This window comes from Lycorma delicatula, chromosome 4 (genome assembly GCF_047948215.1).
Source record: "Lycorma delicatula isolate Av1 chromosome 4, ASM4794821v1, whole genome shotgun sequence".
In the NCBI taxonomy this organism is placed as follows: domain Eukaryota; kingdom Metazoa; phylum Arthropoda; class Insecta; order Hemiptera; family Fulgoridae; genus Lycorma; species Lycorma delicatula.
The window spans coordinates 49,678,467-49,694,939 of NC_134458.1; the positions used below are offsets into that span (position 1 = coordinate 49,678,467).

At 29.7% G+C, this 16,473-nt stretch overlaps 1 protein-coding gene across 1 annotated transcript in view; it reads left to right on the plus strand.

Annotated features, from left to right (window-relative positions):
- The window catches only part of LOC142322613 (fatty acyl-CoA reductase 1-like), a 28,375-nt gene extending 17,793 nt beyond the window's left edge, over nt 1–10,582 (plus strand). Inside the window, exons 5-9 of the mRNA XM_075361689.1 lie at nt 97–206; nt 4,692–4,884; nt 8,128–8,370; nt 10,214–10,477; nt 10,576–10,582. Coding sequence (XP_075217804.1) covers nt 97–206; nt 4,692–4,884; nt 8,128–8,370; nt 10,214–10,477; nt 10,576–10,582 — 817 coding nt within the window. The remainder of the gene's footprint in view (nt 1–96; nt 207–4,691; nt 4,885–8,127; nt 8,371–10,213; nt 10,478–10,575) is intronic.
- Nucleotides 10,583–16,473: the final 5,891 nt, after the last annotated feature.

Sequence of the window (16,473 nt, forward strand, 5' to 3'; positions counted from 1 at the left end):
ACAATTCTACCTACGAAAAATATACAGACATAAAAGAGAAGACCCATTCATTTGTAAAAGCAATTTCAACTCAGTATTGGTGAAATTTGATTTCAGGTTACTTGGTACATTGCCAAATACCTACACGTATTCAAAATCCTTATCTGAACAGTTAGTTAACAGTTATAAGGACAAATTGAAGATTGTTATTTTTCGCCCATCTATAGGTGAGTAAGTAAATTTTATTATTTATGGAAAATTGAGTTAATTTTTTTATCACTGCTGGTTATTTGTAGATATTACCATACTGATAAAGAATCTATTAGTAATTATTTTTTCTCTACAATAAAAGTTATGAAAATGTAATCTTAAACATAACTTGTAAAAGTTGTTTTGAATTAAGGCTGTATCACACTGTAAACTTATTACTTACTGGTTATAGTGATTGAGCAGTTTCATTATCAATTTTAAGTCAGCGGTGTAATTAAATTATCATTCAGTGTATTACAATGATTGCTATTTAAGAAGTTATTGTTTTTATGTATGTATAAAATATAAGTCGACATTTATTATCTTTTATTTATAACTTTTGAAAAACTCATGATAATTTTAAATAAGTTTAAAAAAAAATATAAAAAATAAAATAAAATTTAACAAAAATAATAAACCTCTTCCTGTGAACAGTTCAAGGAAAAGCAAAAGGTTGCCTCCACCTGAACAGGTTAATCCAATTTTGGTTGTATTGACTATACCGTAAGCTACTTAATACCTTTTACTTTTGCCTAGACTGCTCACAGTAAAGTTATATATTTATAAAATGTTAGTTTTCTATTTATCTTTTATTTTGTAATACAGGCAATTTTATTTTATATTGGTTCACAGATTTGCTTTTTTTTCTTCTTCTTTTTTGTACTTTTAAAAGGACCACTTTAGTCAGAATAATTCAAGTCTTTTTTGCCGATCTTTTGGCCTTTAAGTTCTTAGCTTTTACTTTCTCCCAATATTTAGTCATTCTTAATGATCTTGCTTTACGATCCTCTTCTGAATAAATCCTTTTTGTATAATTAAAAGTTCTTACTTTAAAGTTGGTATTCGGATCTTTAATAACAAATTTTAATTTTTCGGATTTATTAAGTAAATCTTCGTAAGTCAAATTTAATTCTTACATGTTTGCTTTAATTTCTTTGATCCATAATGGCGGATTTTTTAAAGACCAAAATTGATCGATAATTCTTTTAGTAATCCTATCCTGCGGTAATCTTAACAAGTGTGCACAGAAAGAAATTCGCTTCTTTTTCATAGTATCAATTAAGGATTCCAAGTTTTCGTACAGAAATTTATTAGGCGATAATCTGTACTGATTTTGGTGTTTATATTTTTTGTTTACGCAGGTTCTAAGAATCCTGCGTTCAACTTTAAGCAAATGTTCAGTCCTATTTTTCTGATTTAATCTAAATAAAGTCTCGCTCACGTAAGTAATTAAGTAATTACCGGTTTAACTACAGTTTTGTAATGTCTAATTTTAGTGTTAATCGAGAGCGATTTTTTGTTGTAAGTATTTTTGGTTACTTGTAGCGCTTTAAATAATTTATTAAGTCTTTCAGTCCAATTTTCTTTTTCGTTACAATTACAAGTAATGATCTCTCCAAGATATTACAATTTTTCTACAAGTTCTACTTTGTTTCCATTATTATTCACAGAATTAATAACTAAAGGATCTATAGCCATAATTTTAGTCTTTTCGTAAGAAATTTTAAGTCCAATTTTATTCGCAAGTTCTTCTATACTTGTTATTTGTATTCTAGCTTCTACGATACTATTAGCTAATAAAGCTAAGTCGTCGGCAAATCCCTAGGTAATTTAAATTTAAGTTATCTCTTTTGTATCCTATGTGAATATTTTTTGGATTAATTTTAAACCATTCGCGCATCAGAAATTCTAGTGCACAATTAAATAATAAAGGGGAAAGTCCGTCGCCTTGTCGCAGTCCGGATTTTATGTAAAAAGGTTCGAAAAATTCGCCACGAAACTTCACTTTAGATTTTGTATTTGTCAATGTTAAACCGATCATATTTACCAATTTAGGATCCGATTCGAGATTTCTCAGAATTTTCAACATCGAAGGCCTATGTATGCAATCGTACGCTTTTTTGAAACCAATAAAAGAAATAATCATCTGTTTTTGCTTTCTATTATAAATATCTATAAGTAATTTCAAAGTAATAATTTGATCTGGACAACTGCGCCAAGGCCGAAAACCACCTTGGTAATCGCCTAGCTCGCTTTCTAGTTGGTCCTTAATTCTATTGTAAATAATTCTAGATAAAATTTTATACGTACAATCCAATAACGAAATTCCACGATAATTGTCCGAATTTGTCTCGTCGCCTTTTTTGTGTAAAGGATGTACAATAGCTGTCGTCCAATGTTCTGGAAGTTTTTCGGATTCCCAAATTTTAACCAGAGAATTATGCAAAGATTTCTTAACTGATTCTCCTGCATTTTTCCAAATTTCTGCAACTGTTTACTCTTCTCCGCTTGCTTTATTATTTTTAAGTTCTTTAAGTGCATTTTCTACTTCTTTATAAGTCGGCAGTTTTCTGTTTGATTCTGGCGTTCTAATTTCTGTATTAACACTTATTTCTAGTAAATCTTTCGGTTCTTCGCAGTTAAAAAGCTTATTAAAAGCTTCTGCAAGAATTTCCGCGTTTTCTTTATTATTATGTGCAATTTTACCAGATTTATCCTTAAGCGTTAATGTTGGAGCTTCGTATTTTTGTAACCGATTATAAAATATTTAATAGTAAATTTTAGAATTATTTTTATTAAAGTCCTGTTCAATTTGATTAATGAAATTATTTTGATTTTCTCTCTTTACATTACGAATAGTTTTGTATGCGATTTTTCGTTGATTAATAAGATTACATTAAGATTCTTCAGATTTATCGCTTTGAAATTTCAACCAAGCATTATGCCTATCTGTTACGGCTTTATCGCAATTTTCGTTCCACCACTGGTGTTTTTTCCTAGGATTTATAGGTTAAACCTTTTTTGCGATATCTTTTAATTTTGGAATAATTTTATCCAAATCAGATTCTATAAGAATTTCAGTTAAATTTTTATAACTAGAATTTCCAATTAATCGCTAGAATCGTATTCTCTTTTTGGTTTATTCTTTTTGTTTAATTTCCGTTTTGTAGGCGTAAATTTTATTTTGATTTTAACTAAATAATGATCAGATCCGGTATCTATTCCTTTTAATACTTTAACATTTTGAATCTCTTTATGTACAAATTTATCCATACAGACGTGATCCAACTGGTATTCGCCTTTTTTCCAGTTTGGATGCTTCCATGTTTCTAATTTATTAGGTTTTCTCATAAAATAAGTCGATTTGGAGATTAAACCGTGATTTCTGCAAATTTCTATTAATCTGATTCCGTTTTTGTTCGTACGTTTTTGCGCGGGCCATTTACCAATAATATCGCGATACTTCTTTTCTTTGCCTAATTGCTCATTAAAATCTCCCAATAAAATTTTTGTGTGATTTTTATTGACATTGTTAATCATTTGATCTAATAAATCCCAGAATTCTTCGACTTCGGATTTATTTAATTTTTTGTTGTTTTTATCATTAGTAGGCGCGTGTGCGTTAATTAGAGTATACCTTTTATTCGAAGCTTTTATAGTTAAAGTAGCAATTCGAGAAGAGATCGGATTAAAATCAATTACAGAGTCGATAAGTTTCAAATTAACCATAAATCCTGTTGCAAATTGTGGACACTGTTTCATTACATGTTCTCCGGAGTTCCGTTGTATATTCTGTAATTTTGAGATTCGAAAGGTTTTGACCAGAATTTCGCATTTCTTGCAATGCAACGATTAAAATTTTATTTTTGTGCAAAATATCTGTAAACATCTTTAGTTTACCTACAGTTGTAAGTGAGTTTATATTATGTGTAGATATAAAATGAATACGTTTGAATTTTAATTTCCTGTTCGATTCTGGTTCTAAGTTTTGAGATTTGCTTTTTTATTATTTATTTCTATGTTGTTTTTTGTATTCATGTTTATTTTTGCTAATTTCTTTATGTTTTTTAACAATAGAAATAAGTATTTAGTTCTAAATTTTTATTTTTTGTGAAAAAATGCCCATTTCTTGGGCATAGTTTTTGTTGTTTTATTAAAGTAGATCTTATTGCTAAGTACAGTAAATGTTTTGTACCAGAAAATTCAGAGTGTTATCTAATTAGTTTTTCTCAAGAATCTGAATTTATATAAGGTAGTTTCTTAAGTTGTTGCAAGCTGTTGAAGGAAACATTTATTTTGTCATTATTTGTTCTAACATTCAGTATTATTATTTAATGTAGTAGCTGTTTCTTCACTAGTGATACCATAAGTTACATGTAGATGTAGTAACACCTTCCGATGGTAAGAAATGAGATTCTCAATCTTGCCCAAAACTTTCTATTATTTTAATGATTTTGGTTAACAAATTGAGCCAAAATAATAGTTTGTATTTGTCATGGGAAAGAATGCTACTTCTCATTATTTAGGAATTAAATTTGTTTTCCTTCCAGAGAGTATTGTGTACAGTATTCATTAATATAAATTAATTTATTTTAAATATTATAAATTATGAGTTTTTGTCTTATCCAGCTTTTACTTTTATTTAAAGTAATAACAATCAATAATTCTTTGTTCATTTTTAGTAATCAGTTCCTGGAAAGAGCCAATAGCTGGGTGGCTGGATAGTTTTAACGGTCCAGTCAGCATAATGCTGGGTGCTGGTAAAGGTGTGATTCGTACGTGTTTAGTGGATCCAGATATAGTCCCAGACTACATGCCTGTTGATATTGCTGCTAAAGCAATTATAGCTGCTGTTTGGCAGAGGGGTATTAACAGGTACTTTTTTTTCAATTTACTTGTGACAAGATAGCAATATTTAATTATAATATTTATAAATACGTACTGTATTGTAAGATTAAATAGTTTAGTTCTGCTGATTGAGAAAGTTGCATTAAAGGGCTTTTATTAAATAAGTTGCATAACAGTCTCTGTTTAATAAAACACTTGGTTATTCAGTATTGGCTAATTTTATTGTTAAGTTAAAACTTCCCATATGACACATTACTTTCTGAAGGTGTTGGGTATAGAAATGGCAGTCAACCTTCTAAAACTTCAACTACAATACTTGAACTTAGGCCTCCTTTTCAGAAAACTGTTACAAATTATCATGACCTTGAATTTTTTTCATTTTCACAAAAATAAACGGGTGGAAATATTAAATTTTTTTTTTTTCTTTAAGGTAGCCGACATTAATCTATACTGCTTTTATTAATATTTATGACACTTTTTGTGAAAAATGGTCATAAGTAACTATATTTTTATGAATTCAAGACAGTAGTAACAATATTTATTCCTTGGATATTTTGTAAATGTAAAAACTAAAAAAAACCTAGAGTATTTTATCACGAAAGTGATTTGAGCTATCACTTCCAGTATTTACAATCTTCTCTTTAATCAATCTTTCATAGATTTATTGCTAAAGTCTGAGTTTTCTAATATTGTACCTTATTAGTTTGTTTAATCATAAAAATTGTAAGGATCAGCTAAAGAAATAAGTATGGTTCCATCATAGTTAAAAAACAACAAAATTGTCAGTTTCTGTCCATCTTCGCTTAAATCATGTTTTTTTAACGTGGCATTATTTGTCACCAAATAATAAATAAAAGGAATATTATAACCGTATTGTTTATTTACTAAGAAACACCAAGTTTACTGATTGTTTTAAATAATAATGTTCATTTCAAGAAAATGATAAGAAACAAAATTGTATATTATTTTACTGAATTTAATTTTTCATATTCATAAATCTTTTATTTTATTCCATTTAAACATATTTACGTCTTTCATCATTCTCTAAAAAAAAACTCAAAACATCAATTCTTAATAATAATTTCAATCAGAATGGGTTCCCTTGTTTTTACAAAAAAATATTTAAAAATTACATCTTTTTTAAAAATGTCAAAAATGTTACCAGATGATTTTATTTCATCTTTGATGGAATTTCTTCATTAGCATTGTTGCATATGGCATTAGTTACTAAGAAACCTATTTATTGGCTGTTCATTTAACACATATGATTTGTTATGTGTATGTTCATTTACAGTTTCTATGAAATAACTTACAGTATTGATTCTGTTGTGCTTGTCTTGAAATTTTGTTTATTGATCAGCTTGTCCAACAGTATTTAGTATAGTCCCTACTGTTTAATTTATTTGCTCCTGAGTTATTGTGTTTTTCAGTGTGTACTTTGTATCTACACAAAATTTTCACTGTCCACAAAATCTTACTTCCAGAAGATTTTGTATACTAGATCCAATCTGAGTATGTAGAACTCAGTGCAGCAGAGTGTTCTTTATATCTACGTAATCTGCTGAGGAGTGGCACTGTCTCTGGAATTGTCCACGGACATTGTTTTCTCCTTGGTAACTGTGCTAATATTTAGTAAAGTGTAATCCTTTCTAAAATATAAATTCCTATTCTTAAATCTCATCAAATATTTTGTAATTTAATTATTATTTTAGGAAAGTTAGTGTAACCAAATACTTTTGGCTTCATTTTCTTTTACATTTTTTCTGAAGTTATTCCTGCGTAAACTTAAGTATATAAAATAATTAAATAATATCAGGCTAATTTGTTTTACATTATTGTAGTAATTTGTTCTCTTTGATATCGTTTTTTCAAAAATATTAACCTAGTGTGTAAAATTAAGACTTATTTAATACTAAAATAAAATTTGTAACTCATAATGTTCAGTGATACATGTAAGTTTATAATTTCTATTGAAGTTACAAGTTCAATATTTTATAGTATTATAAGTTTTTGCATTTTTTTTGAAAGTACAGTGTGTTCATAAAATCATGCAATCTGTGTGTAAACAAAATTATTTATTTAATGACAAAAATTAATTTGATTATATGATGCAGGAAAATAGGTGGATTATATATTTAATTTTTTCCCCTCATATGTTAAAATAAATGTTCAAAATGTCCACCTTGAGCGCTGATGCAGGCTTTAATTTGTTTCTTCATGTTCAGTGCAACTTTTCTTTAGAGTTGCTGCACTGATGTTAGAGATGCTGTCTTCAGTATGTTCTTTCGGTTCATCCAGAATATTTAGGTTGTTCTTTTCAAGTGAATTTATAATACTTTTCAATAGTCCAATACCTTTCAAGTGGTCCAGTAAATAGAAATTTGATAGTGAGAGATCCAGGGATTGTGGAGACCATAGTCTGTGAGAAATTACAAGGCCACTGAAAAATTCACTTAACAATGCCACAGTGGAATTGGCAGTGTGATGTGTAGCATCATCTTGTTGTAACCAGCACTTTTGCTTTTTAGTTTCAAGAAGGGCTATAAAATTTGCAATAATTTCTGACTAAAAAACATAATAAAACAGTAAACCAACCTAAAAATAAAATGTTTGAACCAACTACAATATTGAAGTCATCTGTGAAAGTCACGTTTTACAAATTCTTCCACTACTGATAAGGGAAAGTTCTTATCAAAAATTTAATTAGGCCAGTTTTACCAAATTTTAAAGTGCAGTTTGTTGAGAAAGTTTCCTTAGTAACTTTCCTGGGGAATGTAAAAGCAACTGATGAATGTCGTGCAAACTGTCATCACGTAACACTGACAATCATTATGTTTACAATTAATTAAATTTCTTGTTTCATGAAATTTAGACACTAAAAGAAAAATAGTCATACTTAGTACTGCATTATTGGGAAGATTAGCCATAAAAGCATTTTGACATTTAGAATAAGATAGAGTGATTAAATAATATTTCACAATAAATCTATCCTGGGCTTGTAAAAATGGCATACTTTACTGCTGTGAAACTACCAACACGGATGGAGGGATAACAGCAACATGTTCTATCTGTTTTGACCTTGCCTTGTATACTTTCAGTAAAGTATCTGGACATGAGGAACTTTGTAACAACAAATTTATAAGTGTAAAATCTGTGTCCATTTTGGATTGTGGACTTTATGAATGCATTGTATTTTGTATGAGTTTTTAATACAAATGAATATTTAAAAAAAACATTACATAAAATAAATATATATATAATTTTTTTTAGGTCTCTAGGGAATGATATTACTGTGTATAACTGTTCCTCGATGTCAAAATCTATATCTATGAGGCAACTTATGATTATTGGCTTTGAAGCATTTTGGAGCAGTCCAGAACCAGACATTCTTTGGACACCAACAGCATATTTTTGTCAAAATCAAACTTGGTTCTACATCAATTGTATTTTTAAACATTTTCTTCCTGCAGTGATGGTCGATGCCTTTTTTCGTCTAACTGGTCAAACACCAATGTATGTGTTAGCAAATCAATAAAGATAATTATTAACAGTTTAGTGTAATCAAGATTTTACATTTAAATTAGAAATTGTAACAATTGTATTTACCTTTTGCAGTCGACTCATCCTTTCTTCTTTTGTTTAGTTATTGAATTTACAAGGTAATTGCTCTATATGAGTGTGAAATATGGAAATTAGTAAAAATATTCTCTTTATTAGTGAATACTATTTTATGTGTAAGTCTAATATATGTTCATAAAATAGTTTGTAAATATTTATACAAGAGAAAGAGCTACTAACTTTTTAATTTTAATAATTAATAAAGTAAGAAAACAGATTACATGTCGTTATACAAAGTTATGTAGGAGATAACCATTGAAAAAAGTTAATACCAAATCAAACCTCTCATGTCAGTCTAACTTCAGTAATTTTTCATAAATTCCTAATTACAAACAACATTTTAATATGTTTATTCTGTTACAAATAAGAATTGAAGATTCAGTTATTAGTCATATAAAAATTAGAATTAGCCTTCATCATACTAAGTTGTAATTCAATAAGAAGTTTAACAGTATTTAAAAATTTACACACACAAATTTACACACAAAGGGAAATGCAGGCCAAATACTGGACCTGACCTGTAAATGTAGAACTTAGTCCACAATACACAGAATTCAACTAATATAATATACTTTTTTTTAAAAATCTAAACACATTTAAAATATTACAGGACACCATTAAATTAACAAAAATGTTATAAAAATAATAAGAGATGGCTGTAGTTCAATCTTCTAACTATATTTTTACTCTGTTATGAAATTGCAATGTGACTGAACATATTCTTTTCCTGCACCCTTCATATCCTTTAAAGGGTATCATCCAATAAATAAAATTATAATTTATGTGGGATGTAGTTACACTGTTATAACCAAGGAGCTGATCTACCTCACAAGCCAGAATCAACCCATCAAATCTTTTTCCATAATCTTATGAAACTTGAAGTTAATCAAGAAATAATTAATTTCAGGTTATAAATCATTATTTCTGATTATGAGAGTGCTGTTGGGTCTAATTTACACAATAGGTTACCTCCAGCCGGAAAAATTAATTATTAAACTTATTATACATCTTGACAGATGTTATAATTGGAAATTTCACTACTGTCTAACAAATATTTATGTTCTGAAGAAGTCTTTATGGATAGTATTTTTATACATTGTCACATTTTTCAAAATAATATTTATTCATTTATGTAGAAAAGCGTAAAATGTTGTTACAGAAAAAACCTAATACATTATAATATGTGTCTGGTTGCAATGTGCTTCCACCTTATGAGTTAACAGAGACTGTGGAACGATATTGTGACAAACTATATGAGAAGTTTAAAATTGAATTTCTATACTTAGATACCTGTAATGCAAGGCAAATTTATGTTATATTCAAATTCACTGCATTATACGGTTAACGTTACGTATTGAGTGGGACTGTCGTTAGGGATGCACCAGTGTAAAAAGTAAAATGATTTAATTAACTTTAAATTTGAATTTATTTTTTAAATGATCTGAGATTATGTTCTATTTTTCCTGTCTGAATTCATTTGATTCCAATTATCTCTTTTTTTTAATATTCTGCTTACTACCTTTGTATCTAAATAACAGTATTGTCAACGATTGTTGCTGATTATAACATATTATGTATTATTCTGTAATTTTTTAAAAAGTTTTCTGTTTGGGTTTTTCTGTTACTGTACTCATAGTAAATGTAAATTATAGATAGTTAGTATGTTTTTGCATTGGTATGTACATAGAATGATGAAGAAAATTTATTTCAGTAACTGACATTATTTTTTTTTATACAGGTTGGTAAAATTACATAAAAAAATCTACCGTGCAATGATATCATTGTCATACTTTACACTAAGAGAATGGAGGTTCACAAATGACAATTTCCTGCAGTTAAACAAACTCATTGCTCCAGAAGATAAAGCTGACTTTGATTATGACTTTTCAGATATAGACCCCAAGTCGTTTTTTGAAAATGCAATGTTAGGTGGGAGAAAATTCCTTCTAAAAGAAGACACTTCTAATGAGAGGATGGATGAGGCAAGAATAAAGGCACACAGGTACATTTTAGTATAATTTTATGGTCATATTGTAATCAGACTGTATTTTTAAACATTATAGAGATTATTGATTAATAGTTTTTTAATTTTTTTTTTAGCAAATAGATGCATGTAATTCAACTAATGAATTCAGATTGAAAAAATAAAAACTAATATTCCTATAACTGAAACAGTATACGAGGGATATCTCTTTAGTAAAGACCCCTGGGAAATTTTTCTCCTTAAGGTTGGCGAATCTGTGTCGTTCATGGCCACGCTGGTAATGTATACACTGCGTTGTTGTCTGTAAGCTGTCGCGTTATAGTATCTTTGATTACGTGTGAGTTATTACGTTATAAAATGAATAGGAAAATCGATGTTTTCACCGACTGTGAAATAAGTGAGTCATACGTTTTTTAAACCATCAAAACGTTAAGCCGGCTGAAATTCATAGGCAGTTGGTTGCTGTGTACGGTGATAATGTAATGAATGAAAGAAACGACCGAAAATGGTTGAGAGGTTTAGAAATAACAGAATTAATGTGCATGATGAAGAACGTTTGGGGAGGCCCTCGATAATCACTGAGGACTTGTTGAAACGCGTCGATGATGATATCAGAAAAGACGTCGCTCAACGATTTCCCACCTGGCTCTTCTTTTTCCTGATGTTTCATGAACTGTTATCGGTCGCATTATTCATGACCATTTAGGCTTCAGAAAGTTTTATGCACGTCGGATGCCGCACGTCTTAAAAACACGAACGTCAAAAAAAAATCCGAATGGGATCTGCTTTGGAATTTTTGATGTACTACACAGAAAAAGGTGATGAGTTCCTTGATTCGATTGTTATCGGCGATGAAACATGAATTTCGTATTACACACCAGAGAGAAAACGGCAGTCAAGTGAATGGTGTCATCTTCAGTCACCAACCAGACCGACAAAGTCAAGCCACAGCCATTTGGAAACAAACTGATGGCCACAGTCTTTTGGGATCGGTTTGGCATGCTGCTGATTGATTTCATACCACATGGAACGACTATAAATGCAGAAGCCTACTGTGAAACTGTACGTAAGTTACGGTGCGCCATTCAAAATCGGCTTCGTGGGCGGCTGACCGATAGCGTCGTCCTGCTGCACGATAATGTACGTCCACATGTTGCGGGTCCGACACGTGATTTGCTGAGAACGTTTGGATGGGAAATTTACGATCACTCACTATATCGTTCGGACTTAGCTCCTTCTAATTACCATTTTTTTAGGAAATTGAAAGAAGTTTTGAGTGGTAAGCGATTCGCGGGTGACGATGAATTTAAAAATTGTGTTAATCAATGGCTAAATGAAGTGCGGCAGAAGAATACGACGAGGGTATATTGAAGCTGGTGTATCGCTACGATAAATGTCTTAATTCATGTGACGACTATATAGAGAAATAGTATAAGGTATATAGTTTGAGAGAAATAAAAAATATTTTTAAAGTTTTCAGAATAAACATTTTTACAATGAAACTGTTTTTACTTTAGAGATAACCTCTCATATTTTAAGAATGTATGCTTGTAATTCTCCACCCCAACCCCTTCCCGGACACACGTGTGTCTGGAGATTAATAATTATGTACAGTAAATAAATTCTGTTTACTTCTTCTAAGAAAATCGCCACCCCAAAACCGCGATCGCGAATAGGTATCACCATTTTGTAAGTTCCCTATTACCTTTCCTTTCAAGAAAGAAGAAAGAGGGAACGAGCCCAGCAGCCATCAGCCCAACAGCCACGGAAGAAGGAAGAAACCTGCACTTTCCCCCGTTCAGCCCTTCGGGGCCTCGGGAATTTCAAGGTTAACGGTATGTAACTCCGGTCACTACCAATTCTTGGAAAGTGCAGGCCAAAGAAGAATGAAGAGGTCTTCGGAAGAAGAAGAGGGAGAAGAAGAAGATGAAGAAGAAGGAAGACCCACTACTCGTCTCAACATCACGTACTGGAGTCCGGAACAGAGCCCAGCAGAGATGCGTCCTGAAGGGCAGCCATAGCAGAAGCGGATGAAGAGCTTCTACACAACCTCTCCTTTTTAAAACTTACAAGTAGAGTAAAATAAACCAGCAATTGCGACTCCTCCGGAGTAGGGGTCGCATTGCTCCCTCCTTACAGTTAGTGCCCCGTTGTGGCGTATTCCTGCTAGCCTATGAAGCGTTAGCACCGTAAGAACTTCAGTAGACGGTCTGAAGGGGAATTACGTCGGGAGGACAGGCTTCATAAGCCTAGCCTTCCGCGGTCGGCCCATAAAATGGGTTCGATAACGCTGGTTCAACAACGGATTGGAATGCAACTAAATCCGTCTTAAAATCACTAAATAATAAACAAAACTTAAAAAATTGTACCCGCCATTTAAAATAACCCTTTTAAAAAACAAGCCCGATTAGAATCATCCAGCAGCAAGGGACTCTGTCCAGGTTCTGCGATAAGTAGGGAGAAATAAACTCCCGCCAACTTTGCATTCCATTCCATTCCATAATTCTCTAATGAAATCTTTTCAAAAGTGTCTCCATACGCTTTATAACTATTATAATATACATTTCAAACAACATAAGCTCATTATTATAATAGTAGGATTGTTCTTTAGTTTTTTGGATAAGTCCAATTTTTTACTGCATTCCACAGATATTTTTGAAAATATAAAATTTTCAAAAATATCCTTTGTACGAAATGTACTGAGGTTAAGGTAATTATTTATGTTGTATGTAAAATCACAACAATATAGCTGAGCTAACAAAAACTGTACCAACAAAGAACATTAACATTGGGTGCTATCATCAAGTTTTTACTTTATAATTTTTAATTTTTTAAGAAATGAATATTATAAATTTGGCCAAAACTATATTATTTTTATTACATCTTCAAAGTTTGAAGAATTAAATCTAAATATTAAAAAAAAAATATTTGTATGAAGTTATGAAGGAAAATTTTTATTTTTCTGTTAAAAGTAAATTGTTTACCAGCTATATGTACAAAAAAATTATTAAAAAAGTAATGAGGTGAGCTTAATAGCTCTGAAGTCTGAAATGAACATGAAGTTTATTTCTAAGGTTAATTTTGAACATATAATTCTTATACCACATACTCTACAATTTCTTATTTTAAACATATCAGTTTATATTGTGAAAACATAAACTGAATATTTAATTATTATCTATTTATTATTTTTATATTTTACATAACAATAAAATGTGCTAATTTAATTAAATTATAATGCATTTTTATTTTTCAGAATTTACTGGTTGGATATATCTTTAAAATCAGCAGTATGGTTTTTATTTCTTTGGTATATAATTAAGTTTGTAATGGTGTTCTTTTCTGATTTTATTTCTTTTTTTTGAAACTTTACAATTGGTTTTTTTTGAGTAAATTTTTATTTTGTTTGGAAATATAGTATTTAGATTATGTTTAAGCCATGTTACTTCATTCTTGGTTTATTATTCATTTTTCTCTGTTTTTTTTTTTATGTTTAAAGATATTTATTTATTAAATAATATAAAATGTGACAATTTTCTTTTGAAATGTTATTTATTTTTAAATTTTACTTAAAATATTTAATAAATTTGTATTTAAAAAACAATTGTTATTACCAATTTACTGTTAATATCCATTAATTTTTCTGTTGATTATTTCAAATAAACTACGTTCATTATAATTTTAAATGAATAATCAACCAGGATTGGCAAAAAACATCCTCACACAGGGTGTTAATAAAATAAATAAATACTCTTTGATAATTGTACATTGTATATTTACATTTAAAAAGATTTTTCACACATGGTAGAGAATTTTTTTTTTTAATTACAATTTATTAACATATCATAATGCATTTCTTAAATATATTTGTTGTGTCTCACTTTTTCAATACCGATTCCACATTTTTTTCTTTTTAAAATTAATTTTTTTTCTCAGTAAACAATAAGAAGACAGTAATGCTGTAAGAACTGAAGCAGATATAAGAAAAATCTCCAGCAGTTTTATAGTGTATGTTACATGATACAGTACCTGATACAGGTTTGATGGTAATTTTCCTATTCTCTGAAACAAAAGTTTATATTAACATTTAGTTATATATCCAATAGACCTCATACTGTTGAAATTTTTAAAAAAATAAACAATTCATAAGTGGTAACAAGAAAACTAACATGTGTTGTTTTCTCCAAATTTAATGAGGTCACTATTTAGCAAATCCTAGTGGTGAATTGCTTGAAGATGTCACTTATATACTGAATATCATCTGCATTTCAATAGGCTTTGCATGCTAATGTGTGACTGTTTACTTGACTCAGTGGAGAAAGCAGCAGCAAACCACTCACGTCTCTCTTAGTAAGCTAATGTGATATGCTTGTTATTCTTGAGAATACCTCAGTTATTTTCAGGGATAAATTGTTTTATGTCAGGTTGCCTACAACCTTTCTGTACTTGATATTAATTAACATACACTAAACAGTGTTGAGCTCTTACAAAGAGGTAAATTAATTTCTATACAAAAGAACCTAAACACATATACAAAAGCAGTACATAACACATTATTTTCCATAGTTAGTTCAGTAAAAATGTTGTGTTTTATTTATATAAGGAAGTTAGGAAAATAATTCATTCATTCTAGAAAACATTCTACATGACATGTTTTATGTAGTTACAAAACATTAAATTTTTCCATAACCTTACCTGATTAATACAGAGTAGCCACAAAGTCCCATTCCAAATAATGAAATAAACATCAATTGATCATTATTAGTTTAATATTTTTACATATAAAGCTTTAAATTACATTTGCTTGTGCTCCTCCACTTTCCGCACAGTTTTATCAGCCGCCAAGTGCCTTTAAGTATTTTCTTTCATGATGAGCAATCAAAATCATAAAAATGGTCTCTGATAGCAGGTTTCAGCTCAACATTATTCCTTAGACACAAATGGGAAATTTTTTCCCTTGGTTTTGTCTCAAATGGAGTTGTTATAGGTTATTAAATCTGGACTAAAGGCGGCAGTTTTTGAACCCATTACCAATCCACCACTCTTCAAAATGACCATTTAAAAAAATTCCTTATTGATTGAGCATAATGAGCTGTAGCTCCATCTTTCTTTAAAATTGTTAATTCCATACCAAACAATTGAAGCTGAGGAATAAAATAATTTTCAAGTATGCTAAGGCGTGAAATGTTATTACAACTGTCTTCAAAAAAAAATATCATTCTATCAGATACATTTCAGATAACCTGTATGTTATATTATGAAAGGGACTTTGTGGCCACTCTAGAATAAATGATGACAAAAGCTAATAACACATTAGTCCGTTAATTATATCTATTCAGGCCGCTATATTATTTTATGTGGTTTAAGTTAATTGGTAAATTTCTAAATGTTACTTGTCAGGAATAGTCTTTTACTGATGCAATTGAGCCAAAAAAATCAACATAGGACTTTATTTTTAAGAATTTTAAAACTGAATCTATTATATTTCACATTGGGTCAAGTTAAGAAAAAAAAAAAAAAATGTATAGCCAGTGTGCAAGCAAATGGGTGATTCATATTAAATAAACTCTTAAATATATGATTTTAATTTTTTAAAGAATATTTATAAACGTTTAAATCTGGAGATCAAAGTGACATGTATGATAACACTTTTTAAAATATTTTACAATTTATTTTCAAATTATGAAGAAACTATACTTCCTATTAAAGAGCCTTCATAGTCTATAAACTTCGATGGATGCCATTAAAAAACGGTACCACTGGTAACTTCACTGATGAAGGAAGTACTTTTAGCTCTAAAAAAATTTTCTGGACGCACACGTTCCCTGTATTCTTTGAAATAGAGATTTAATGTATTTTAAATTACTTTAATGAGTTCAAATTTACTGCTGTTATGAGAAAAACAAAATAACAGCACCTGTTACAACCATAGATGAGGCTTTTTCATTTGATGCTATTACTTCTCAGGTTAAAAACTTTTCTGAATCTGTTCAATTCAAACTGCCCAAATTTTA